General features: G+C 42.7%; 1 protein-coding gene across 2 annotated transcripts in view; it reads right to left on the bottom strand.

Moving 5' to 3' along the window:
- Positions 1-5,139: 5,139 nt before the first annotated feature.
- OTOA (otoancorin) overlaps positions 5,140-25,711 on the bottom strand; it is a 63,524-nt gene continuing 42,952 nt past the window's right edge. Inside the window, exons 23-30 of one of the 2 annotated variants that reach the window (XM_054042150.1) lie at positions 24,767-24,954; positions 22,947-23,102; positions 20,890-21,032; positions 20,098-20,234; positions 17,780-17,877; positions 14,844-15,036; positions 11,918-11,983; positions 5,140-6,468 (exon numbers count right to left, since the gene is read on the bottom strand). In XM_054042150.1, coding sequence (XP_053898125.1) covers positions 6,467-6,468; positions 11,918-11,983; positions 14,844-15,036; positions 17,780-17,877; positions 20,098-20,234; positions 20,890-21,032; positions 22,947-23,102; positions 24,767-24,954 — 983 coding nt within the window. In that variant the 3' untranslated portion in view covers positions 5,140-6,466. The remainder of the gene's footprint in view (positions 6,469-11,917; positions 11,984-14,843; positions 15,037-17,779; positions 17,878-20,097; positions 20,235-20,889; positions 21,033-22,946; positions 23,103-24,766; positions 24,955-25,711) is intronic. The other variant, XM_054042151.1, reaches the window with a different exon arrangement.

Below are 25,711 nucleotides of genomic sequence, written 5' to 3'. Positions count from 1 at the left end.
CATGGAACTGCTTTCTCAAGGACACCTCTGATACTTGTTAGTGTTTTGCAAGGATTTAAGGATACCTGAATACTCAGTTGGGACTTCCTGGGCACTGGGCTGATGGAATATTCTCCTCCTCAGGGATGTTAGGATGGCACTAGGCTTTTTCTTTTCCTAATCATAATCTAGTTCCAAATAACAGTGCAGTAGTTTTAAAGCAGGTACTGAAATAGTGTACCAACAAACTTTTTCTGCTTTGTTAACTCAGAGGGATTAATGAACTTTACTCCTGCCAAATCAATTAAACTGAGTAACTTTCCCACTCTCCTTCTATTGGGCAGTGTTCTCAGTAAGTTGAGTCACTCCAGAAGCCTATGAAGTTTGGTCTACGTTCCGAGGTTGGACCCTCCTCTGTACTGACTGCTAGATATATATTCTGCAGTATATGCTGCAGCTCCTAGCAATGGCCAGAGTGGTGACTTTTAGAAAACAAAGCTGCAGCTCTTTTGGTATGGTGACATGTCCAATCACAACAGGTTTTTGGCATCTTTGAAATATAGTGGATTGAATTAAAGGGACATACTAAATGGAGGTTTAGTTAAAAACCTGCCAAAATCTAAGGCCAATAGAAATGTTTGTTAAAGATCTGTTTGCCTCTTAAAAATAAACATTCCTTTGCAACGTATGCATCCCCAAAACTGCAGCATTGTGATAGTGCATAAGACCCTGCCAATACTAGACAAATTAGAAATGAGCAAAATTGACTAAAGGTTACTTGTCCAAAATGTTGACTAGGGGGGATGGGAAGAGGAGGGAAATCAGAGGTATAACTAAAGTTTTTGGACTATATCCCTAATTTTAATAATCTAAGACCCCAATTCTGCAATTGGAACTGCATAGATGGACTGGACCTGGTCAGAGCCAATGGCAAAATAGGGGTCTAAACGATCACTTAGAGTTTTACTAACTTGTATTAACCTGTACTAATTTGACAGTGTTCCTTAATGTAGGGGGCATGGCTCGTCAAATGGGCTTTTAGAGCCATTGTCTCCAGATGTGGATTAAGGGAAGAATTGTCAATAACACAAAGCTCACCCATGCTTGTAGAAGACTTAACTCACAAAGCAGAGAAACAGCAACTAAACTTCTGGCTTTCAGTAAACCAAAGTAGTATTTTCCCATCCTTACACTCCTTGTGAATTTGTAGTCCAAGGGTATTGGCTCATTTAAGGAAGGAACAAACGTCAGGATTTCAGATTTGGTAAAAGTATGATTAATATAAAGTCAAATTAATTTTCAGTTTCAATAAAATGAAATGACCTGTCTGGGAACAATCCTTACATTTTAGTAGACTAAAATCATTCATAGCCAGACAAATCCTTTATCACCACAACGTTTCATAACTGAGGAAGGAGACTTATTTCTTATGATGTTAACTGCAGACTCTAAAAAAAATACCCATCTGGATGGATGACCTCTTAAGTTTTAAAATGCCTTCATTGATATTTTAAGAGCATTCTGCAGTTTTGGTGCTGGGCTAATTACTACTTGTCATAGGGCCCAGCTTGCTAGCATGATGACTGGAGTAGTCCAGTAACTGCTGACTGAAAAGTGACCCAATGCATGTACCTGTTATACCTGATGGAAACATTCACATTGGAACTTGATTTTTTCACATTTACTAAAACCAACACAACTTTCAGTCTCTTGTAGCCCTTGCTCCCTTGGAGTGATCCCACTCATTCCCATCAAAATCTCTCCTTCTGAGCTCCATCGCTCACTACTTTTTTTCTTTTTGTGTCCGGCATTAATGCCACATTGTGGCCTGAACTTGGATTTGGATTCAGGATATTTAGAAGTAAGGGTAGCATGGTATGGTATTTAGAAGTAAGGGTGGCATGGTATGGTATTTCTGCACTGCTTCTGGTGGGGCGCTGCCTTCAGAGCTGGGTGTTCAGCCAACAGCCACCACTCTCCGGCCGCCCAGCTCTGAAGTCAGCGCAGAAGTGAGGGTGGCAATACTGTGACCCCCCCTAAAATAACTTTGTGATCCCCTGCAACTCCCTTTTGATTCAGGACCCCCCAATTAGAGAAACACTGGTCTCCCCCATGAAACCTGTATATTATAGGGTAAAAGCCCACAAAAGACCAGATTTCACTGTCTGTGACACGTTTTTCATGGCCGTGAATTTGGTAGGGCCCTATCTGTGATGGAGCAAGGGAACTGAAATTGGGTCTCCTGTTCCAGGCTAGCATTCCAACCACTGGACCACTCCTCCTCTCTCCACTCTTCAAACTGTATTTGCCATGAAACCAGAGTTTAAGAAGCCATGACATTAAGCCTGGTTTAATAAATCATACACCTCTCAATCAGCAATGGGGTTTAACTTCTTTCATGCAAAATATTAAAATGGTAGTTGTAAAGGGACTTTCTAACCGTTAACATCCTGGATTTAACGATTTTACTTATATGGGTGTGTCCTCTTTTACAAGAATACTCAACAGTGGAAAGAAGTGACTCACCTTGTGCAGTAACTAAGGTTCTTCGAGATGTGTCCCCCTGTGGGTGGTCCATTTTTGGTGTTGGTGCATCCCTGTGCCAGAGATCAGAGATTTTAGGTAGCAGTGCTCGGTCCGGGTGTGCGCGCGCAGCAGCTGTCTCTCGGTGTCGTTGGTGCCTCTTGTAGTGCGCGTATGACCCGACCCCCTCAGTTCCTTCTCTACTGTCTTTTGGCTGCAGACAAATTATGACTTCTCTAATTATGGCAAAACTGCAGGAACTCTTAGAGGATCTTACATCCCCAGTTCAAGGCCATCATGCTGGGGGGACAAATAATAGTCCACATGGCTCTAAAGGCCCCAGTGGATGGTGCAGACGCAGCTGTACGAACAGCAGCCATAGCATCTCTTAAAACTGGGTGAGCCTGGCATTGTGTTTGATGATTTTTCCCACAACTGGGAAGGGAAATGGGAAGAAAAATGTAGAAATTGGTTAAAAGAAAACTCCATTTCTACTGCTAATCTAAGAAAACGAAGACTGAAGGGAAAGAAACAGACAACTTTTTTTTTAAATAACTGGCTAAGTAAAGTCTAATTAAACTATCTAAGAGCTAATAAGCTTAAACTATTTTCTTTTCTAGAGCTTTTCAAAGGGGCAGCACTGCCACTGAGCTCTGTCTGCAGCTGAGGACAGTAGAGAAGGAACTGAGGGGGTCGGGTCATGCGTGTGCTACAAGAGGCACCAATGACACCGCGAGACAGCTGCTGCGCATGCATGCCCCGACTGAGCACTGCTACCTAAAATCTCAGATCTCTGGTATAGGGACCCACTGACACCGAAGTGGAGCACCCACAGGGACACTACTCGAAGAAGCAGCAGCATTTAGCGTCAGATGCTGATTTTATGGCTGGAATTACTCTGAATTTACATCAGTATAACACATCAGAATCTGGCCCATGTTTTGTTGCCACTGGCATTTTTATCTTGCAAAATGAATTGTAAAGCTTAAGCACTGCCTAGAAGCACGAGTACACTGGCTGTGTGAAATACATGATTCTCATCAGAATTTATCTGAGCACTGGTTGATTGCTCACCTTTTAGGTATAGTAATGAGAAGGGAGAAGCACCTGTCTTGACAATGCAGTCCTCAAAATGTTTGCTTCCTCAAAGTATGTATTATTGTACAATGACTTTGTGAGCTATGTAGTTTGAGCCTTTAGCCAGGATAGGCAGGGATGGTGACCCTAGCCTCTGTTTGCCAGAAGCTGGGAATGGGCAACAGGAGATGGATCACTTGATGATTACCTGTTCTGTTCATTCCCTCTGAAGCACCTGTTATTGGCCACTGCCAGAAGACAGGATACTGGGCTAGATGGACCTTTGGTCTGACCTGGTATGGCCCTTCTTATGTTTCTTGTTTTTTATGTCTTTCTTTATAACTCCAAAAGTGCATTGGGTGCTGTGTAAATGACAATGACAACTTAAAGGAAGGGATTGCTACAGAAAAAAAATCCTTTCTTCTCAGCTTAATCCATAAAACCTCACTCACACTCACTGCTTTACAGTGTAGCTGCTAGTGTGTGGTAGATTGGCTGTACATATGCAAGTGTGATGGTGACACTTCCTTTGATGCTCACAGCAAGAATATTCTCAGATACCAAGTCAACAAGCACACTTAGAATCATCACACTTTAGTCACATTCCAAAAGGACACTACACTCAGTGATTAAGTTACTAGAGTGTTGAATGGGAAAATCCTATGTATTTCATTGTTGTTCTACAGTAGTGTTCTCAAAAAAGGGGTACACTTGGGAATAAAAATTTGCATTTCTCCAGAGCCTTTCATCCAAAGTACTTTACAAACAAAAATTATGCCTCATGACCACCTCTTGAGATAGATATTACTGTACCTACATACCGGTAGTTGATACTATTAAAAAGTATATGCCCAAGTGTTTATTGTAATACCGAAGGTATCAGCTACTGACTAACTTCATAAAAATGAATCAAGGATCTTAAGGTTTTAAAACCATTTGCATTTAAAAGTCTACTCCACCGACTGTACAAAACAAAGTGCCCAGTTCCACTCTGATTAAAGTTAAAGGCTGAACAACTACTGATGTAATGGAAGCATCTGGGCAGAGGAACAGTGTCCTTCGCTAGTACTATAGGTATTTGAGGTTTGTAGTGCAGCTACTCTTTCTGTGACTTAATACCTCTAAATGGAAGTGCCGACTGTCATCTTGAATATAAAAACATTTTCTTCTGCATTTTAAATGACACGCAAGTGGAATTTCACTCAGGTAAACTGTGGCGCTCAAACAAACTTTTAGTGCTTTCACATCTAATTGAGTCAGGAATTTTTAATAAGACTAAACAGCTGAATCTTTAACTATAGTAGTTGATCCACTGACACAATTTAAGTGCATTTGCTGGGGTTGATTAAAAAACAAGATCCTTTATATTTAAATAAATGCAACAATCTTTTTTCATACAGAAAATGAATGCAATGGGATAACTGATATCTTAACTACGTTAGCAGAGAAATAGGTGTGAGATAACCTTTAGCAATGGTATATATGTTCATAAAGCAATACCAAAGGACGTAAGATTGCCCATAACACTGTCACATTTGAAAAAATACAAAGACATGAACAAAGATTTAAAATATGATTTATTATAGTACAATCTAACAGGAATAACAGTATTTTCTAGACTATGTATTGTTCTGCAGAGGGAGGGATAGTTCAGTGGTTTGAGCATTGGCCTGCTAAACCCAGGGTTGTGAGTTCAATCCTTGAGGGGAACATTTAGGGAGCTGGGGCAAAAATCTGCCTGGAGACTGGTCAGGCTTTGAGCAGGGGGTTGGACTAGATGACCTCCTGAGGTCCCTTCCAACGCTGATATTCTATGATTCTACCTCTATTTAAATGTACTTAAACAGAACATTGTCTTCTTATTCGACAGACTTTTGCAATTGCAAATTGAATGACTTTTGCTGGTGTTGCTGCCAAGAATCCATGGCAATTATGCAAAGGAAGAGGTAAAGGATTTTTATGTATCTGCCACTGTTTAAAATCTTGGGACTTGCCATGAAAATCTTCCTATTTTAAATACTGAACACAATCTATATGTTGATAAAACACAATATTTTCTGGATTAATTTTTTTAAAGAAGTGTGAACGTAGTGTATGGGGAAGTTGCCTCTTCTGAGAGCTGAAGTCCTTTATTCCCACAAGAACTACAGCATGAGAAGCAGCAGAGCAAGTGCACCCTATGCTGCCCCAGTCATATGCTTCAACCCTAGTCAGGAGTGGCACTTCTAGGGATGAGGCTAGCTGAGTCTCCATGGCCCATTCAGTTCTCAGCCATTGAATGGTAACAGCCTGTCACTACTTATGTGGGCAGGATTCAAACAGCAGCCTAAAGATGAAAGGCTCTATATTGTGGTAACAACTAGGGTCCCATGGCACTGTACAAGATCAGTCCCTACCCTGAAGAGCTTAATCAAAATATTAGAAGAAACAATAAATGGTTAAGACAGACAGGGAAGTACAAAGAAGCAATGAGACAGAACTGGTCAATAAGTAAAGCCATGGCCACAGCACACCAGCTGTCTAACAATCTATATCGCTGTATCAGTCTCCTGAGTCATTGAGGCTCCTCTGGAACGTGTATAAATCTGAAGCCTTCACTGGTTTTCATGAGACATCAACTTGTCATGAAAGGGTTGGAGGAGTCCTAAAAACTCTTTAATCTATGGCAGCAAAAGAGCACCTGCTTTCTATACTTGTATCATGAAATTGTGTGCTGGAGCAGTTTGTTGCTTTTTTTAAGACACTAACCACTATTATGCTCAAGAATCCCAGAGAGACTCAGCCCCCATAATTCTTGCTGAGTTGCAGCTCTTTATTCACTGAATTTTGGTAGCTTGATTGGCTTTCTAAATGATCTGTTCTATCAACTCCAATGTGAGTTCTACGCTTCTGGAAAACAAAACAAACAAACAAACAAACAAACAGCAAATTAGTGCTACAGAATGTTAGCATTTTTAAACAATGGGACACTAGGGCAGGTATTTTGCTAAACTACAACTCTGAATTTTAGTCTGTCACTGTTCCCGTTCAATAATAATACGGAAAAAACAATGAATGTTACCACTAACACTTAAAGCAAGAGTTTGTGTGGCAGGATATGAAAGCAGCAGTGGAAATCAAATTATATATCTATAATATAAGCAAATTAACTTCAGGATAATAGTGCCTACTGCTAACTTACAAATTAATTGAGTGTGTGTGAGTGAGAGAGAGAAATCTTAAGTATTCATCCTATCAAAGGTCATATTTACAGTAATGGGAGTAAGAAAATGCTTTCCCCTTTTAGATACTAAGCTAATCTACCTCTAACAGACACAAGTAATCATGATAATTAGTAATAGTACTCAGAAACTGCTATCCTCTAGGGAGTTCTTTAATTCCCTCTCCCCCCCCCCCCGGAAAAACCATTACTGTCATGATTGATTTCTGTCTCTGCTTCAAAGAGCCATCTATTGAATGCACAGGCCTGTGCAGTGCAGGGCTTTGGAGCGGAGCCCGGAGCGGGAGCGTGGAGCAGCTCTGGAGCAGTGGAGCTGCAGGTTTTTGCCTGGAACTGGAGCAGAGCCGGAGCACAGCTCCAAAGCCCAGTGCAGTGTCAAAAAAACAACTGCTCCCCTCCCAACAAAACCTAGTGATATGCTCAGCCTTCTACAAAGAATTTTTTGTCATTCTCCCACTCTTTATGTGACTCAATTAAGAACATCAGAATGGCCCTATTGGCTCAGACCAATAGTCCACTTAGCCCAATATCCTCTTTTCTAACAATGGCTTGTGCCAGATGCTTCAGAGGCTTCAGAACAGGGCAATTATTGAGTGATCCATCCTGTTGTCCAGTTCCAGCTTCTGGCAGTCAGAGCCTGGGGTTACATTCCTGACCATCTTGGCTAACAGGTCCCTCAATGACGATCTTCCATGAACTTGTCTAATTCTTTTTTTGAACCCAGTTATACTTTTGGCCTTCACAACATCCCCTGGGAATGAGTTTCATACTTGACTCTGCGTTGTGTAAAGAAGTACTTCCTTATGTTGGTTTTAAACCTGCTGCCTATTAATTTAATGGGGGTGATTCTTGGTTCTTATATGAAGGAGTAAATAACACTTCCTTATTCACTTACTCCACACCATTCATGATTTTATACACTTCTATCATATCCCCCTCATTTGTCTCTTTCCTAGCTGAACAGTCCCAGTCTTTTCAATCTCTCTCGATATGGAAGCCATTCCAAACCCTAATAATTTTTGTTGCCCTTTTCTGTACTTCTCATAGACTCATAGACTTTAAGGTCAGAAGGGACCATTATGATCATCTAGTCTGACCCCCTGCATGCTGCAGGCCATAAAACCGTCCCTACCCCTTCCCTGGACTCTGCTGTTGAAGTCCCCAATCCTGTTTTAGGTGACTTCAATCGGCAGAGACCCTCCTGCTAGAGATCCCTGCCCCATGCTGCGGAGGAAGGCGAAAAACCTCCAGAGGCTCGGCCAATCTGCCCTGGAGGAAAATTCCTTCCCGACCCCAAAAATGGCGATCAGTCAGACCCCGAGCATATAGGCAAGAGTCACCAGCCTGACCCCTGTCAGCCATTATACGATTTACCTACCATTGTTTGGTTTTCCTTGACTACTATGTTTTACCATTAAACCATTCCCTCCATAAATTTATCTAACTTAATCTTAAAACCAGACAGGTCCGTCGCCCCCACCGTTTCCCTCGGAAGGCCGTTCCAATATTTCACCCCTCTGACGGTCAAAAACCTTCGTCTAATTTCAAGCCTGAACTTCCCCACGGCCAGTTTATATCCATTCGTTCTCGTATCCACATTAGTACTAAGCTGGAATAATTCTTCTCCCTCCCTTGTATTAATCCCTCTAATATATTTAAAGATAGCAATCATATCCCCCCTCAGCCTTCGCTTTGTCAGACTAAACAACCCAAGCTCCTCTAGTCTCTTTTCATACGACAGGTTTTCCATTCCTCTGATCATCCTAGTGGCCCTTCTCTGCACCCGTTCCAGTTTGAGTTCATCTTTTTTAAACATGGGAGACCAGAACTTCCCACACTACTTCTTCCAATTCTAAGATATCTTTTTTGAGATGAGGTAACCGAAACCATGTTCATTTGTTCAAGGTGTGGGTGTTCCATGGATTTATATGGTGGCATTATATTTTCTGTCTTATTGATGCCTTTCCTAATGGTTTCTAACATTCTACTAGCTTGTTTGACTGCCACTGCACAGTGAGTGGATATTTTGAGAGAGCTATCCACAGTAACTCCAAGATCTTTCTTGAATGGTGACAGCTAATTTAGACCCCATCATTTTGTATGCATAGTTGGGATTATGTTTTCCAATGTGCATTACTTTGCATTTATCAACACTGAATTTCTTAAGTCATTTTGTTGCCCAGTGACCCAGTTTTATGACATCCCTTTGTAACTCTTTGTGAAAACTGACCATTTATTCCTACCCTTTGTTTCCTATTTTTTAACCAGTGGGGTGACAGACCCAGACCAGTGGGGTACAGGAGTCTGGTCGAGGGCAAATATACTGGTCACCGGATGAGTAGTTTTCTGTTCCCTGAGTGACCAGAGCAGGGGCTGCACTAGAGTAATCAGGAACTTGCTAGAACCAGTTAAGGCAGGCAGGCTAATTAGGACACCTGGAGTCAATTAAGAAGAAGCTGCTAGAATCAATTAAGGCAGGCTAATCAGGGCACCTGCATTTTAAAAAGGAGCTCACTTCAGTTTGTGGTGCGAGTGTGAGGAGCTGGGAGCAAGAGGGTGTGCTGCTGGAAGACTGAGGAGCACAAGCGTTATCAGACACCAGGAGGAAGGTGTTTGGAGGAGGCCATGGGGAAGTAGCCCAGGGAGTTGTAGCTGTCATGCAGCTGTTACACCAGGCACTATAGACAGCTGCAGTCCACAGGGCCCTGGGCTGGAACCCGGAGTAGAGGGCGGGCCTGGGTTCCCCCCAAACCTCCCAATTGACCTGGACCTTGGGTTCTTCCAGAGAGGAAGGTCTCTGGGCTGTTCCCCAACCCACATGGTGAATCTCTGAGGCAAGAAAATCCGCCAATAAGCGCAGGACCCACCAAGATAGAGGAGGAACTTTGTCACACCACTTACTGACATAGGTGCCGACTCCGTGGGTGCTCTGGGGCTGGAGCACCCATGGAAAAAAATTGATGGGTGCTGAGCACGCACTGGCAGCGCCCTGTGGCCCTGCCCCGCTGCTCCAACTCACCTCCGCCTCCACCATGAGCGCACCGCCATGTCTTGCTTCTCCTCCCTCCCAGCCCTTGTGCCGTGACACAGCTGATTCATGGGGCAGGGAGGGAGGGGGAACGCCGCGCGCCGGGGGAAGAGGTGGGGCCGAGGTGGGGATTTGGGGAAGGGATTCAATAGGAGAAGGGGGGTGGAGTTAGGGCGGGGACTTTGGGGATGGAATGGGGGTGGGACCAGGGTGGAGTTGGGTCAGGGGCGGGGGGGCCCACCGATGCCAGAGAAACTTGGCACCGCTGGTTACTGATCCATGAGAGGACCCTTCCCCCCATCCCATGACTGCTTACTTTGCTTCAGAGCCTTTGGTGAGGGACCTTGTCAAAGGCTTTCTAAAAGTCCAAGTACACTATATCCACTGTATCAACCTTGTACACATTTGTTGACACTCTCAAAGTATTCTAATATATTAGTGAGGCATGATTTCCTTTTACAAAAGCCATGTTGACTCTTTCCCAACATATTGTGTTTATCTGTGTCTGATAATTTTGTTCTTTGCTATAGTTTCAACCAATTTGCCTGATACTGAAGTCAGGCTTACTGGCCTGCAGCTGCCAAGATCACCTATGGAGCCTTTTTAAAAAATCAGCATCACATTAGCTATCCTCCAGTCGTCTGGTACAGAGGCTGATTTAAATGATAGCTTGCATACCACAGTTAGTACTTACGCAATTTCATATTTGAGTTTCTTCAGAACTCTTGGGTGAATACCATCTGGTCCTGGTGACTTATAAGGGTTTAATTTATCAATTTGTTCCAAAGCCGCCTCCTACTGACACCTCAATCTGGGACAGTTTTTCAGATTTGTCACTTAAAAAGAATGGCTCAGGAGTGGAAATTTCCCTCACATCCTCTGCAGTGAAAACCAATGCAAAGAATTAATTTAGCTTCTCTGCAACAGCCCTTGTCTTCCTTGAATGATTCTTTTAGCACCTTTGTCGTCCAGTTGACCCACTGATCAGAAGCTGTTGGCAGGCTTCCTATGTGTTTTTTATTTTTTTTGCTGTTCGTTTTTGTGTCTTTTGCTGGTTGCTCTTCAAATTCTTTTTTTGGCCTGCCTAATTATACTTTTACACTTGACTTGCCAGAGATTATGCTCCTTTCTAAATTCCTCAGTAGGATTTGACTTTGAATTTTTAAGGATGCCTTTTTGTCTCCAACTGCCTCATTTACTGGTTGAACCAGTAAAAGTAGCTTTTTTTTTTTTAAATCCTCTTACTGTGTGTGTGTTTTTTTTTTATTTGGGGTATACATTTAGTTTGAGCTTCTCTGATGGTGTTTTTAAAAAGTTTCCATGCAATTTGCAGGTATTTCACTTTTGTGACTGTTCCTTTTAATTTCCATTTAATTACCTTCCTTATTTTTGTGTAGTTTCCATTTTTCAAGTTAAATGCTACTGTGGTGGATTTCTTTGCTATTTCCCTCCTACCAGGATGTTACAGTTAATTACATTACGGTCGCTCTTACTGTGCACTTCAGCTATATTCACCTCTTGGACCAGATGTTATGCACTACTTAAGACTAAATCAAGAATTGCCTCTCTCCTTTTGGATTCCAGAATTAGCTGCTCCAAAAAACAGTCATTAAGGGTATCTAGAAATTTTATCTCTGCATCACATCCTGAGGGGACGTACCCAGTAAATATGGGGATAGTTGAAATCTCCCATTTATTATTGAGTTTTCTGCTTTTGTAAGTTCTCTAATCTCCCTGACCATTTCACAATCACTGTCGCCACCCTGGTCAGGTGGTTAGCAATATATATCCACTGCTATACTTTGGATAGAAATTACATGTTTGAATAATCATAGAGATTCTATGGTACAGTTTGATTCATTTAAGATGTTCACTACTTTTGACTCTATGCTTTCTTTCACATGTAATGCCACTCCCCCACCAGCATGACCTACTCTGTCATTCCTATATATGTTGTACCCTGTATTACGGTGTCCCATTGATTATCGTCATTCCACCAAGTTTCTGTGATGCCTAGTATATCAATCCTAATTTAATACCAATCACAAATGTGCTATCCAAGAACATTTAAGTAAAAGGGTCATGCTTACAGTAAGTGGGACAAAGGATATACAGAGCACACAACCAAATGCTGAAGCCACTGGAAAAGTGAGCACCTGAAAAGTACAAAGTGTTATGTCTTAGTGTCATCTGGAATGTGTACAGTGCTGTCTTGTCTTTCCCAGCTTCACCCACTAAAACAGAATGACAAACACTTAAACAAGCAGAAAAACCCCAACCACACTCGCACTGAAGCAAACTGCAAGAATCTGAATATTCAGTTGCTCAAAATGCTCCCTTTGCTATGGCAGCTGGAAGATTCAATTTAATATCCATACATTCAACAAAGAGCCTCAAACAGGTAGCTCCCACTACATTGCTGCTATAGCAATAAATGAATGAAAAGCCTGAGTAAGCAGGTAAGCTTTATGCCATGTTGAGATGATCAGGAAACTCCTGCTTCTGGTAGAACCACAGAGGGAGCAGATTGCACAGGTAAGGCAGTGGTGCTGAGAATAATTGTATTGGGTTTAGGAAATTCAATTCCTATGACAACAAAAGCAACCTAGCAGCTCTTAGCCCCCCTGCAGCGCTCATGTGAATCCCCACGCTCTGATAACAGCTACTGTTTCTCACTGTAAAGCCCCCGGGAGCATGGGCAGTGGCAGTAAGAGCAGTACCTGCTTTTTCTTGGAGTGACTTCCCTCAGGAGTGCAGAGATCTGGGCTGGAGATGTAATTTATACCCCATTGCACCAGCTTGGGTAAATGCAACCTATGACTAACTGAAAGATGTTTGTGAGCATTGTTAAAACCTTTATCAATTATCTTTCCATACTGAGGATTAATAATCCAGACACTGAAGCTCATACCCTGGATGGCTTTTTCCCTATGCAGGAGACAGAAACGGGAAAAACTACTGAAATGGCCCAAACTCTCCTTGAAGGAAGGTCACTAAACCAACAGGCATCATCCCTTCCTCACTTCCAGCTCTGCAGGACAAGCTTACCCATGTAATCTCTGCACACTGGGGCTCCATGTCTTTTTAGGGGAGGCCGAGAGAGAGCTGCAGTGCATGCAAGGCATGCTTTAAGCTTAAATCTTTCAGGGAGGAGGTATGAGAAGGAAGCAGAGAGGGAACTGACACTGACGCGGTCTGTGGACTGTATTTTACAGCAGCTAGTGGTTCCCATTCGTTAACATGGTGTGACATGGCCAGCAGAGTTTGACTGCTGACATCACCCAGTGCTGTCCCTCCGTTGGCTCCTGTTGCTGGTAAAATTCATGTTGCATCACCCTGATTGTCTTTATGAAATCCCACCCCACAGTACTGCTTTTCAGAGAGAGAGACAGGGTAAGATTTACTCTTGCAATATGAGAGAAAAGGAAGAGGATAAGATTAACCTTGCCTCTGTGTGCAAGATACAGAAGAAGCATGCAGTCAGGCCAGGGCCACCCAAAGCACATTTCTTGAGATAGAGACAAAGGAGGCATATAAAGGAAAGAGGAGTTCTTAGGAATGTACTTTTTCAGATGGAAATGCTGCCTCCAGCTCTTGTTCGTGTGAGAGCAACTGGGGACTGAATTGTAAGGGGTGAAATAAAAAACCTGGTAATGCACCTGGACCAGTTTCTCAAAGTTTAAACCAGCGGTCACCAACCGGTAGATCGCAATCAACTGGTCGATGGTGGAGCCTCTGCCAGTCTATCGCAGTCTCCGGCTACTAAAAGTCCAGTGGCGCAGTAGGGCTAAGGCAGGCTCCCTGCCTGCCCAGGCCCCGTGCCGCTCCTGGAAGCAGCAAGCAGCATGTTCCTGCGGCCCCTGGTGGGGCAGGGGGCAGAGGGTCTCTGCACACTGCTCCTGCCAACAGGTACCACCCCCGCAGCTCCCATTGGCTGCAGTTCCCCGTTCCCGGCCAATGGGAGCTGCGGGGGTGGTGCCTGCAGGGAGGGGCAGCGCACAGAGACATGTGCCGCTGCCCCCCCCCACCCAGGGCCATAGGGGCCTGCTGCTGGCCGCTTCTGGGAGTGATGCTGGGCCGTGGCAGGCAGGTAGCCTGCCTTAGACCCACTGCACTGCCGACCGAGGTAAGTATCGCCTGGCAGGAGCCTGCACCCCTCACCCCCTCTCACATCCCAACCCCCTGCCCCAGCACTGAGCTCCCTCCTGGAGCTAGCACCCCGTACCCCTTCCCCAGCTCTGAGCCCCTTCCCGGAGCCAGCACCCCAACCCCCTGCCCCAGCCCTGAGCCCCTTTCCAAAGCCTGCACCCCAACCCCCTGCCCCAGGTTCAGCCCAGAGCCCTCTCCAACACTCCAAACCCCTCGGCCCATGCCCAGAGCCTGCACCCTCACCTCCTGCCCCAGCCCAGTAAAAGTGTGTGAGGGTGGAGGAGAGCGAGCAACGGGGGGATGGAGTGAGTGGGGCGGGGTAGATCCTGGGTTGCACTTAAATTCAAAAAGTGATCTTGTGCTTAAAAAGGTTGGAGACCACTGGTTTAAACTGTACACTTTAATACTGTCTATGGTAACTATCATCTGTCTGCTTGGCTTGGTTTCTGGTAACTAAATGCTACTATGCCTTTTTAGAACTATAAAAATGGAGGCCAATATTTCTTAATATAAGTGCCTAAAGTTAAGCATCTACATGTAAACTTATACAACTGAAGAAATGGTCCATTTCCCCTCCCCTCATCCCCAAACAGCTGGATACCCAAAACTCCCATTGTAGTTGGCTGGAGTAGTATGTATTTGGCATCTCTCAAGGAGAGGGGGAAAAATCAGGCTACTTACTGTATTTAGGGATTTGATTTTAGGCACCCATGTTCAAACATGTTGCCCAGAATTTTCATTATGGTACAACTCCAAAACAAGGGCCTGTGCCTGATGGGTGGTGAGCCTCTGCAATCCCTACTGACCTCAGTGGGATACGTTAATGCTCAATATCTCTCAGGATCAGCTCCAAAGCGTTCTACTCACAATTTGAGGCTGGAGTAGGTGTTGACTCAATAGTGCTTGCACTAGTTTGTGTCTCTTGGACACTTGTCCTGGCGCCATCTAGTGCCATCTGAAGACTCTGTAGTTGTAATGCATTCAGATGGTTTCTCTGTGATTCAGTAACCATGGCTGCATTTTCAAGGCCAAGGTTTGCTATTTGTTCTGGAGACAGCTCCTTGAGGAATAAGTTAAAAAAACAAAACAAAAAACCTGCTTTAGGATATCCACTATATTACAGGTGAATCAGAGGTTCAGACTGCCTTGTACTTAGAATGAGGAAAACAACCACACTCTGTATTGCTGTAAAAGTGCTCAGTATTTTTTTTTTTAAGTATTTGCATATCTGTTTACCTGACTGGCCACTCGTCTAGCTTTCAGCCTTCTCCTTTGGTTGTGACAGTACATAGATTCTGGAGACACTTTCTGTGCTACCAGTGTATTTGTCAACCTTCTGATATTGGAGTCTCTGTTTTAGTTCTTTTGGAGGGGGGGGGGGGTGTCTACTCCCTACAACTGCCAAACTATTTTTGTTTCTTTCCTCTTGCATCATCTTCCAAGCCTGCCCCATTCTTGCCTGCCCGTGATATAGACACAGGATTCCGCTATCTATACAGTAACAAGATGAAAAGATGTTGTTCCACTCCTGGATCTTCCCTTCTAGACTGAAAATCTTCCAAATGTAATCACATTGTCTTGTTTTAAAAATGGAACAAGATAATCATAACCATACAGTAATTATCTTTCAGTACATGATGATTAAACCAATTTGTAAAACAGGCATCTACAGTGCGTGCTGTATTACCTTAATTATAGTAACATTCAATGTTTAACTCCACCATGGAGCAAGCTCTTTTTGCTGCTGCAGCTATGCATCCAAGTTTTATTTTACATTCTAGTTTAAAAGTAGGCCAGGTGACAGATCAGAATTTCATTCCATATGAATTATAATTGTCTGTCTGTCTGAGACATTGTCTACATAAGCCAGTTGCATTAGTTTAAATAAAGGGTAAGTATTTAATTAAATTGGTGCAAACCTCTGCATAGAAGCTCCAGTAATTTTTTAAAATAAACCTCTCAAACTGAACTAAGTTTCCACAAAGTGATAAATCTGCTTATAATCAATACCTTTAATTAAACTGGTATTACTTTTTCATGTAGAAAGCCTTAAGATAAAGCTGTAGCTATACAAAGCCACAGTAAAAATAAATGCTACTTTGAATTCCTAAAGAAGAGCAATAAGGATTCTGTATTTTTTTTTTTGTAAAGAACCATGTCTATCTAGAAATTTCATCACATGACCATCTCTCTCTTCTTGTGTACATCTGCTGAATTTCTGTTGAGAGTCTCTAAAGGAGTAGTTCTCAAACTTTTTTTTTCGTGGACCACTTGAAAATTGCTAAGGGTCTCGGTGGACCACTTAATGATCTTTCCAAACGTTGTTTATATCATTAGCTAACTATTGTAAAGCATTTTGGATAAAAGTGCTATATAAAAAAACTTTAAAAATTAACGTTTTTTGGTTCTACAAATAAAAGCACACGACTCGTATTTTAATATCAGTAATCTTACCTTTCTAATGCGATGGATATGCCCTCTCTCCCCTGCCGTGGCAGCCCCCAAGCTGGGACTGGGAAGAAGGGGGGTCTCTCCCCAGCCACAGAGCTGAGGCTGGGAAGGAGGGCCATCTCTCCCCGGCAGCCGCAGCTCTGGAGCTGGAGAAAGTCGCCTCTTTCTCTGGCTGCCACAGCCCTGCACGTCCCAAATGCCCCTCACCCCACTGCCACCTCCCACCTACCCCCTATTCCCACCAAGGCCATCATCTCACCTTACATGTGCATCTTCTCCAGGGTTCAGGCACCTAATTAGCGGAGCCACTTCAATTAGGTCGGTGGCCCTTCATTCTTTTGTGTGCGGCTGCCTAGGCACGCACCTTAGAGGGAACTATCCGCAGACAACCTGAATGGAGCTCACGGACCACTGGTGGGCTGCAGACTACAGTTTGAGAACCTCTGCTCTAAAGGATACCTTCGACCCTCTGCTCTGTGGATTTTCCCCAGCACTGAAAAGTGTGATACAGTAAGATTGCAGACTTATTGGAGCTGTCAAAGGTGCAGTATGGAACACTTTTTTGCAGCTTGTGGTCAAGGAGTTTCTCCTTTTATGAAGGTTGACCATTAAGCTGTCTGGCTCATCTATCCATCACTACACTGAGTGACTGACCTCATGAGTGTCTGAATCAGAGGTGGTTGGGCAGAATTTTAATCTTCTCTCCACGTCAAACAATGTCTGGGTCAAAGACTTCAAAATCCACATGCTAATCTCTGGGCCATATTCAGAGCTGACATAAACAGGATGAATTCCAGTGAAATCAGAGTTGCATCTGCTTGTACCAATTCTGAATTCAGTCTTTCTTTCTTTCTTTCTTTCTTTCTTTCTTTCAGAAATGCTGCATAGGAGAATGTTATCAGAATTTAGGGTTAACAAAAAAGCCCAGATATGACCAAGTGGGCTGTTTGTAGCTGTGATAGTATGGATGAATGCGTGCACTGTCCTTAATAAAAGAGAAGAAAAGGAAGACCTCAACAGAATACCACTAGAGACACAGACTTTGCTCTAAGCCATCTGCCCTTATGTACTCAGGCTGCAATTTTAAAACACTTTCTTAATGCTTTTTCCCTTGGAACACATTTTGCACTAAGCATAAATAAAATAAACAGTTTGACATTTTATGTGCATCACAAATAGAGATGAGATAGCTGCGAGTTAATGCTTCATACACCTAACTGCCTCTCACTTAATAATCAAGCCAGAAAGGGTCCTGCAGAAACCCAAATTGAAGCATAAATTAGTATTGCAGTTTGTTTATAATAGAGTAAAAGTGATAGGATATCACACTTCTTCAGTAACCAAGCACTTACTTTGAAAACTTCATCAGGTATGTGTCTTATGGCTGCTGGCTGGAAATATGGCATCACATCTTTGTCAAGAGCTTTAAACTCTTTCTCATTTAAACCAGCTATTATTAAGATAAAATAGGAATAAAGCTTAGTTCACACATCCTTTTCATTATGTTAAGTTTTGACTAATTTAAATTAATACATTATCTGGCCAATATTTGTCTCTCAACTCTGTTCCAATAAAACATGAGGAAATCAACACTCCTATATTAAACGGAAAAAGAGACCCTTTTGTGCACTTGAATGAATGCTCAAGTTTAATTTAAGTTAAATTAAGAGGTAATTAAGTTATAATTAAAGACAAATACACAATTCCATTTCCTGCTTTCTTTCATTGTAACCACTATCAACCACCAGCTTACACACAACTAGCACATAAGAAACAAATACCACATTTTCAGTAAAACAAATATACCAGATTGAAGTTAATTAGTAGTATTCTTTGCAATACAAAATTAGATGGTAACCTCCCTCCCCCTGAAATCCTAAATACAGTAACTCCTTGCTTAACGTTGTAGTTATGTTCCTGAAAAATGTGACTTTAAGCGAAACGATGTTAAGCGACTCCAATTTCCCCATAAGAATTAATGTAAATGGGGTGGGGTTAGGTTAGGTTCCAGAGAATTTTTTTTCAACAGACAAAAGTGTGTGTGTGTGTGTGTAGATATATAGATATATCTACACACACAATATAAGTTTTAAACAAACAATTTAATGCTGTACACAGCAATGATGATTGTGAAGCTTGGTTGAGGTGGTGAAGTCAGAGGGTGGAATATTTCCCAGGGAATGCCTTAGTGCTGAATGATGAACTACCACTCGGCTGAGCCCTCAAGGGGTAACACATTGTTGTTAATGTAGCCTCACACTCTACAAGGCAGCACAAATGGAGGGAGGGGAGACAGCATGGTAGACAGAGAGAGACACCCTGTGAGAGAAAGAGATGCACATTGCCCCTTTAAGTACGCTGACCCCACTCTAAGCACATTGCCTTTTTAAGTAAATCAGCAAGTTGAGACAGCAGCTGCTGCCAGGAAGCTCCCTCCGTCCTGAGCCCTGTCCTGTCCCCCCATGCTCTATGGAGATGGGGTAAGCGGGGGGCAGGAGCAGGGGGGAGGGGGACACCCTGACATTAGCACCCCTCTTCTCTCCCCCCCTCCCAGAGCGAGCAGGAGGTTCCCGGGAGCAGCTCCAAGGCAGAGGGCAGGACCAGCACATGGCAGTGGGGGGGAGGGACAGCTGCCACCAACTGATAGCCTGCTGGGCAGTTGCCGCACAGGGAACTTAAGGGAGTGGGGAGCTGATGGGGGGGGGGGTGGGCTGCCGGTCCACCCTGGTTTCAAGCCCCCACCAATCAGCTGCAATGGGTTGCTCTTTCTGCAAGTGGTGGACAAAGCCGGCAGCTGCCAAACAACATTCTAAGGGAGCATTGCGCAACTTTAAACGAGCATGTTCTCTAATTAATCAGCAACGTAACAACAAAATAACGTTAACCAGGACAACTTTATGTGAGGTGTTACTGTACAAATCACTATGCGGACTCTGTTCACCAAGGGAAGCTTCTGCTTTTGCAGAAGGCTATCCCTGCAACACACATACATTGTGTTAGTGCCATGCAACATGTCACTATTAAACTGACCACATTCTTGGAGTAGGCAGAAGAACTTTAATACTGACTTGTCATGCTTGCTCTCTATAAATGGGTTCCATGAACATGCAGGGAGCAGATCAAGGCCCTGTCCTCCAACAAGCTAAACACCCTCAACTCCTACTAACTTCAGATGAGACATTCAGTCCCTTGCAGGACTGAACCTCAAGGTAGGATTCTGGGACCCTGTAAATGGAGAGACAGAGCAGCTGTGGGCAGTGCAATGCTCAGCTGGATAACTGTATGCTGGAAAGCTGGTAGGCACCTCACTTTGAAGTAAGATCAAGGACTTAAGGGTGAAAGGAAGAACAGTCTCTCCAGAGGGGTGGGCCTGAAATTTCAGTTTGACTCAGCCTGCTTAGCCAGGTTAACTCTCTGAAGTATGTACAGGGCCAAATTCAGACTCTGGCAGATGTCCCCCAGCAATAGAAAGTCAGAGCACCCTGTGGAGACTAACAGTATTTTTCTTTAGTGGGGAAGGATGTTAATGGAAAGGCTGCCTGTCCTTCCTTGGAGGGGTGACTCCTGTCCTTTGCCGGTGCAGAGAAGCACAATATGGGCTGAACCTATCCTGTAATGCTTTTAAAGATGGTGTTTCAGAAACGTCACTGATGGAGGTCGGTCTCGTTACCTGCTATGGTACCAATCTCATGTATAATAGAGCTGTTCCACTCTGCAGCAATTCCAAATACAGATTCTGCCACCTTCTTAAACTCTTCCAGAACAGGAGTGCTACATGGCAACAAGCCAACTCTTGCAATCACAGCACTGCAAAAGGGCAACGGGGTTAGGATGACATACTGTAATTACACCCAATGTTTAAAATGTCTGAAATATGCAGAATCTATGCTAACAGAGTGGTAAACACAGTTTCAGGCCCAAATATAGATGAACATACAGGCATTGCAAAGAAGTTAGAACTGTCAGCCTTTTAAAAAAAAATCTAAAATGCTTTAAGCAACAAATTTGAGTTTCTCACTTCAATAGCTATAGTGGGTCACATTGGAATCTGTCTTAAACAGCCACTCAAGGCTCCACTGAAAATCAGTTGCTTGATCCAGGTGTTTTCTAAACTAAGGGCTGAACAAATTTATATGTAAAAATCTGGGAATATTTTAAAGGGCCACTGAAGATGGCAAAGTTGCCTATTCCAAGTGGCCCTTCAAGCAGATTTTGCTGAATATATGGCTTTCATTAATGGAGATGGCCTCAGAGAAAATGTTAACAGAGCACAGTTCAGTGGCTATAGTTAGACATCTTTCCAAAGATTATGAGATGCCCAAAAGCTTTTAAAGTGTTGGAAAAGAGCTCTTTAGAAATAGTGATTCTGGAAATCCTTGAGGGGAGACAAATTTCACCACTAATACCATTAACAGAGACTTAAAAATAAAACTATTTAATTTTGATAATAAAGTATTTCTACCTGAATTCTGTAGTCTTTATGGTCTTGATGTCTGTGGTGTTCAGAGCACACAGATTAGCTCCTAATCCTGCTAAATCAAAGCTTTTCAGTCCATGGACTGTCTGACCAGAGTCTTCAAGAAACCCTTGTAAGATAGATTTAGCCTGCAGAGGCAATGAGATCAAGAACGGTTATAAATGTAATATAGGGTTCTACGATTGGAAGCTGCTACTGATATCAGCTGTTACGAACTGATCTGTAATTTTACTCAACCGGGCCTGAGCCTACTCCCGCTGAAATCAATGGGAATTTTGCTATTGTCTTCAGTGGGAGCAATGTCAGTGCCACTTATGGGCACTGTGCCTTCTGAGCAGTGCTGAGTGCCATTGCCTACCAGTACAATCAATGTGACTTGAAGGCATTTAGCACCTCTTACGAAAGACTTGCCACCTCCCAGGACCGGGCCATAAATGAACACTTTACCAGAATAACCAGCTATTGAAGCATCTAACAAAACTTCCCAATTTCAATTTAACTGAAAAGAACTAAATGATAGGTAATTTTTTCTCTCCCATAAATGGTCAGCATGAAGCATTGCAAAATTAGAGCCTTCCTGTACTGTACTAAGTGTTTTATGTAGATGCTAAGCTATGCTTAATGATTAATCAGTATCACTTATTAAAATACAACAGGAAATATCAAAAGTGAAGTACTGTGTTAAAACACTCCAGTTCCTTCTGTTTTCTTATAGTGCCTCTTCAACATAAACATCTGTTACATAGATTCCGGATACTCTGCCAATGCTAGCTACCATCAACTTAATGTCATATGCTGAAGAGAAGTGATGGCAAGACCACATGGACAGAAATTTGCTGCTAGTTGCATATGCAAATAAAGGATTTTAGTCTTCTTCTATTCACTATGTAAATTCTACTGGCATTAACAGGAGTTATTCAGGCATACCGAGAGAATAGAGTGAGTACTCGAGCATCTGAATGGAATAATTTGTAAATAACAGATCACCTGTACAAGTGTCTGGATGCATTTAGTACTCCTGGGGGCATTCTGTGCCAAAAAATTATAAATTCTGTGCATAATATTTTAAAATGATGCAAATTTTATTTGTCAAAATAACACTACATGATCACACCAGTGCAATTATTTTGGTAATTTATTTCAAAATACCTGTCAGCAAGTATGTTTGTAACAATACGGATATACAAATTCCCCCAGGAGTACAGAGTTAAAGAAACCCCTATGACAACCCAGTTCCTGTTTCTCTGCTCCCTTCACCTTGTACCCCACCCTCCCGAGCCCAGATACAGGGCCCCTTCCTTGTCCAGATACCCGAACCCCCTTCCCCTCCAGAGCCCAGCCGTGGACCCTCCCAGCCCAGACATCCCTATGCCCTCCCCCGAGCCCAGGGATCCAGAGGGGAAAACAGCCTGATGCTTGGTCCCATGCTTGCATGGAGTTTCCTGCGTTCCTTCCCTCAGGGGGCAGGGCATGCTGGGAACTGCAGCTGCCATGAACCCTCTAGCTCTCTCCCCCTCCCCCCAGCAGCATCTTCTGTGTACAAGCTGGGTTCTGCTGGGTCAGCGGCCCCTAGTGATGGCTAGCAGCACTGCAGGCCATTTCTGTGGAGGAAAGGAAATTCTGCATGCACAACATTAATTTCTGCAAAATTCTGCATTGCGCATTGGCGCAGAATTCCCCCAGGAATAATTTAGGGTGGACTAATTGTTTTTACCAATTTGTGTCTGTTTAGAGGCCTGGGAGAAATGAGTTGATGGTCTCATTCTAATTCCTAATGGGCAAGTGGTCGGAGCATAGTGAACATTATCACAATTGGTAAGTATTGCCACCCTCATTGGTCCTCTCACCAGAGAGGCATAGGACCAAGTAGGCATGAACCTTTAACTACCTTCTCACCCTTAGAGGTGGCACTGGAGATCCTGGCTGAATAAAACTGGAAGGGCAGCATGGGGAGCTGTATTCGTTTTGTAGGTGATTTCAGGTCTTGGAGGGTCATTCATCCCGTGCCTTTTCACCAGAAGTAAATTTAATAAAATATTTACCTGGACAAGAGTCCATTCTGTTTGTTGACTAAGTGCAGCAACGGTGTCAATAGAACTTAAATCCAATGCTTCTATTTCACTCTCATTGAGAGCTAGGGCAATGCGTCCAAGGGAAACAATATGGTAACTCTTCCAGCCCGGCAATGCACCCCAAACCTTTAAAATAAATTAACATACAGCATCTATTGGTTCATAACGAACACTCACTTACATGCTCCTCTGTCTCTACTTCCGATTTTAAAGTAGTAATTAACAAAGATAAAATTCTATGGGCTGGATTGTGTGGTCTGCTAATCCTATTATTCACTGTGTAAACAGAGGTTGGACACTGCAGAGAACTGAGCCCTTCATATTTCTAAGGTGGTGACGCTCAGTTTATCTAAAAATACTTACACTGTCACACAAGATGACTTCTGGTTAGTGAATATAAATTGGTTGAATGAGCGAGTATGACTGGCTCTTTGTTTTTGTTTGTTTGTTTTTTGTTTTAAACTTTTTTCTCTCAAATTTCTAGGTTTTAAAAAAGCCATTATTCAGATTTTACTGATTTTCATCCAAATTTTGGAAGTGCTGGAACTCTCCAGATGTGGCTCCCTGCTCCAGAAGGAAAGATGGTGACCTGGTCTCCCTCTCACAGAATCTTCTGACTTGCTCGAGGATAGTTGGTGGCTGCTGCTTCACAGTGGGGGAGTGAGAGGGACAGGGAGCTGGGTCCTGGCAGCTGAGACTGCCTGACTGCTGCAGCAACAGGCTCTCAAGGAGGAAAGACTTCGTCACTGCTACATTGTGGTGAGTAGCAGGCACCCCAACCCATTGCCCCCACCACAGATACTGGGCACTCTCTCCCACACAGAGCACCCCGCACCGCCTGCCCACTCACTGCCCCCCATGAGTACCAGGCATCCCCATCCCCCTATGCTACCCAGGGTTTGGGATTTTACAATGAAGCCCCTAATATCAAGCATAAGTCACCAACACTAAACTAAAAAGAAAAGTTTTATTTCTGTAATGGATTAGAGATAATAATAGTTTTGTAAACTCTTTCATCTCTCTTTGTTGCTTTTTTTTCTTCTGTCTTCCCATCCCTCAATATTAATACCAATAATTATTTGGAAAACTGAAGTTAATTTTTTGCACTGATTTTCCACCCATTTTTAAATTTTTGAAATAAACACAGATAAATTCCTGATAAATTTTAAACAAAATTACAACTGGAAATGAAGAGCCTTATTTATTAACTAGGAAAGAAGAGCATCAAGGTAGGGGAAAGGCTAGTAGCTTGCCTGGTGTCATAACAAGCAAGCCCTCTTCAAGTTTGGGTCTCTAATTTAGCCTTCCAGTAGTGGTCACTTCTTTCTTGACTACAGATCTCCACTAGGTATGACCAGCTAATTAATCAAGACAAAGGACCAACTCCTAACTTAGGGTCTGTCTACAAACAGTTTTTGTATGATTTAACTGTTTCGAAACAGTTTAGCACTCTGAGCTTGATTCTTAGGAGGCTGTTATATTCTCGGGTCCTGCTTTGTGCTTTTTATTTTTTTAAGGAACAGTGAAAAGCTGGTAATAAAATAAAATAAAATAAAATAAAATAGGCATTTAAAAAGTGAAAACACAACCTGCTCAGAGCTATTTAGCCAGTTGACTCAAACAATGGAGGATATTGTTTTATGACTAATCTTAGATTATTTCCCCAATAAGCAATGGATATTACTGCAGCAGTAGTGATTATTACAGCTATGATGGCTTTAGAAATGCACATTTCAATAACAGTAAATTAAATTATGTATTTATGTTTCTTTTGCAGACATAATAGCTACCTGCTTAGCTTTCTCCTTCAAGACAATAAGCTGGGATCTGTTGAAACTCATCACGGTCCCAAGGAATTCCACGTTTTTGGTAAAAGTATCTGTATCCAGGCACTGCAGTTCCTGAACTGACCAAAAGGCATTTGCTTCTGCTAATTTAATAATCTCATCTGAAGAGGGAGCTGTGATTCCTGTGCAGTCTGGGAAGAAATCAAAACACAGACTGAAGAGATGACTTCTGTTGTAATCTCCTTGAAGAAAACTAACAAAAATGCAAAGCAGCAAAGACTTATGCTCTCTCGTTATGATGTTGATGTATTATGTATTGACTGAAGCCAGGGCAATCTTGACATTAACTTAAGCATAAAATATTTTTGCAATGAAATAAAAATGCATTTTAAAAAAGTACAAATGCAATTAATGTTCTTGTTACAAAACAAGTGTTTACCTAAGTTTAGGTAAACATTTGCTCCGACCCTGGAAGGCAGCACAAGCTGGAAAGGAAAGGAGGAGCAAACACTCTTTTTAAAACAGTTACCATATAAAGGTATCTTAATAAAATGGAATTTGCATGCAGCAGCTGGAAAGAGCATCTAACTGTCCTAAGCACTGCTCAAAAAAATGGCACCCTATACTATTAAGAGTCAAATCCTGAGATAAAGTCTTCAATTGATTTCAGCAGTCTTGCTTGAGTCAGAACTCAATTGAGTTCTTTAGTTTGGCCTCAGTTTAAGTTTCCACATGGCTGTATGGTATTTTTGTTCACACACGAATTGCAGTTGAATAAACCTGCCTATCTTTGTTCAAACAAGACTTGGTGGAGTCCAGCTCATTACCTATTACATACAGTAGCAGGCCTGAGTGGGCCCTCAGTTTGAAAGGCACTGTCAGAGATGTATGCCTGTAAGCCTTGCCTGACATTTAAACAAGGCAAGTAGATTGGTTTCCAGAACTTAA

The sequence above is a fragment of the Malaclemys terrapin genome, chromosome 10 (assembly GCF_027887155.1).
Source record: "Malaclemys terrapin pileata isolate rMalTer1 chromosome 10, rMalTer1.hap1, whole genome shotgun sequence".
Classification (NCBI taxonomy): Eukaryota; Metazoa; Chordata; order Testudines; family Emydidae; genus Malaclemys; species Malaclemys terrapin.
The sequence above is the reverse complement of the archived record's forward strand: the minus strand, read 5'-3'. Positions and strand labels throughout refer to the sequence as shown.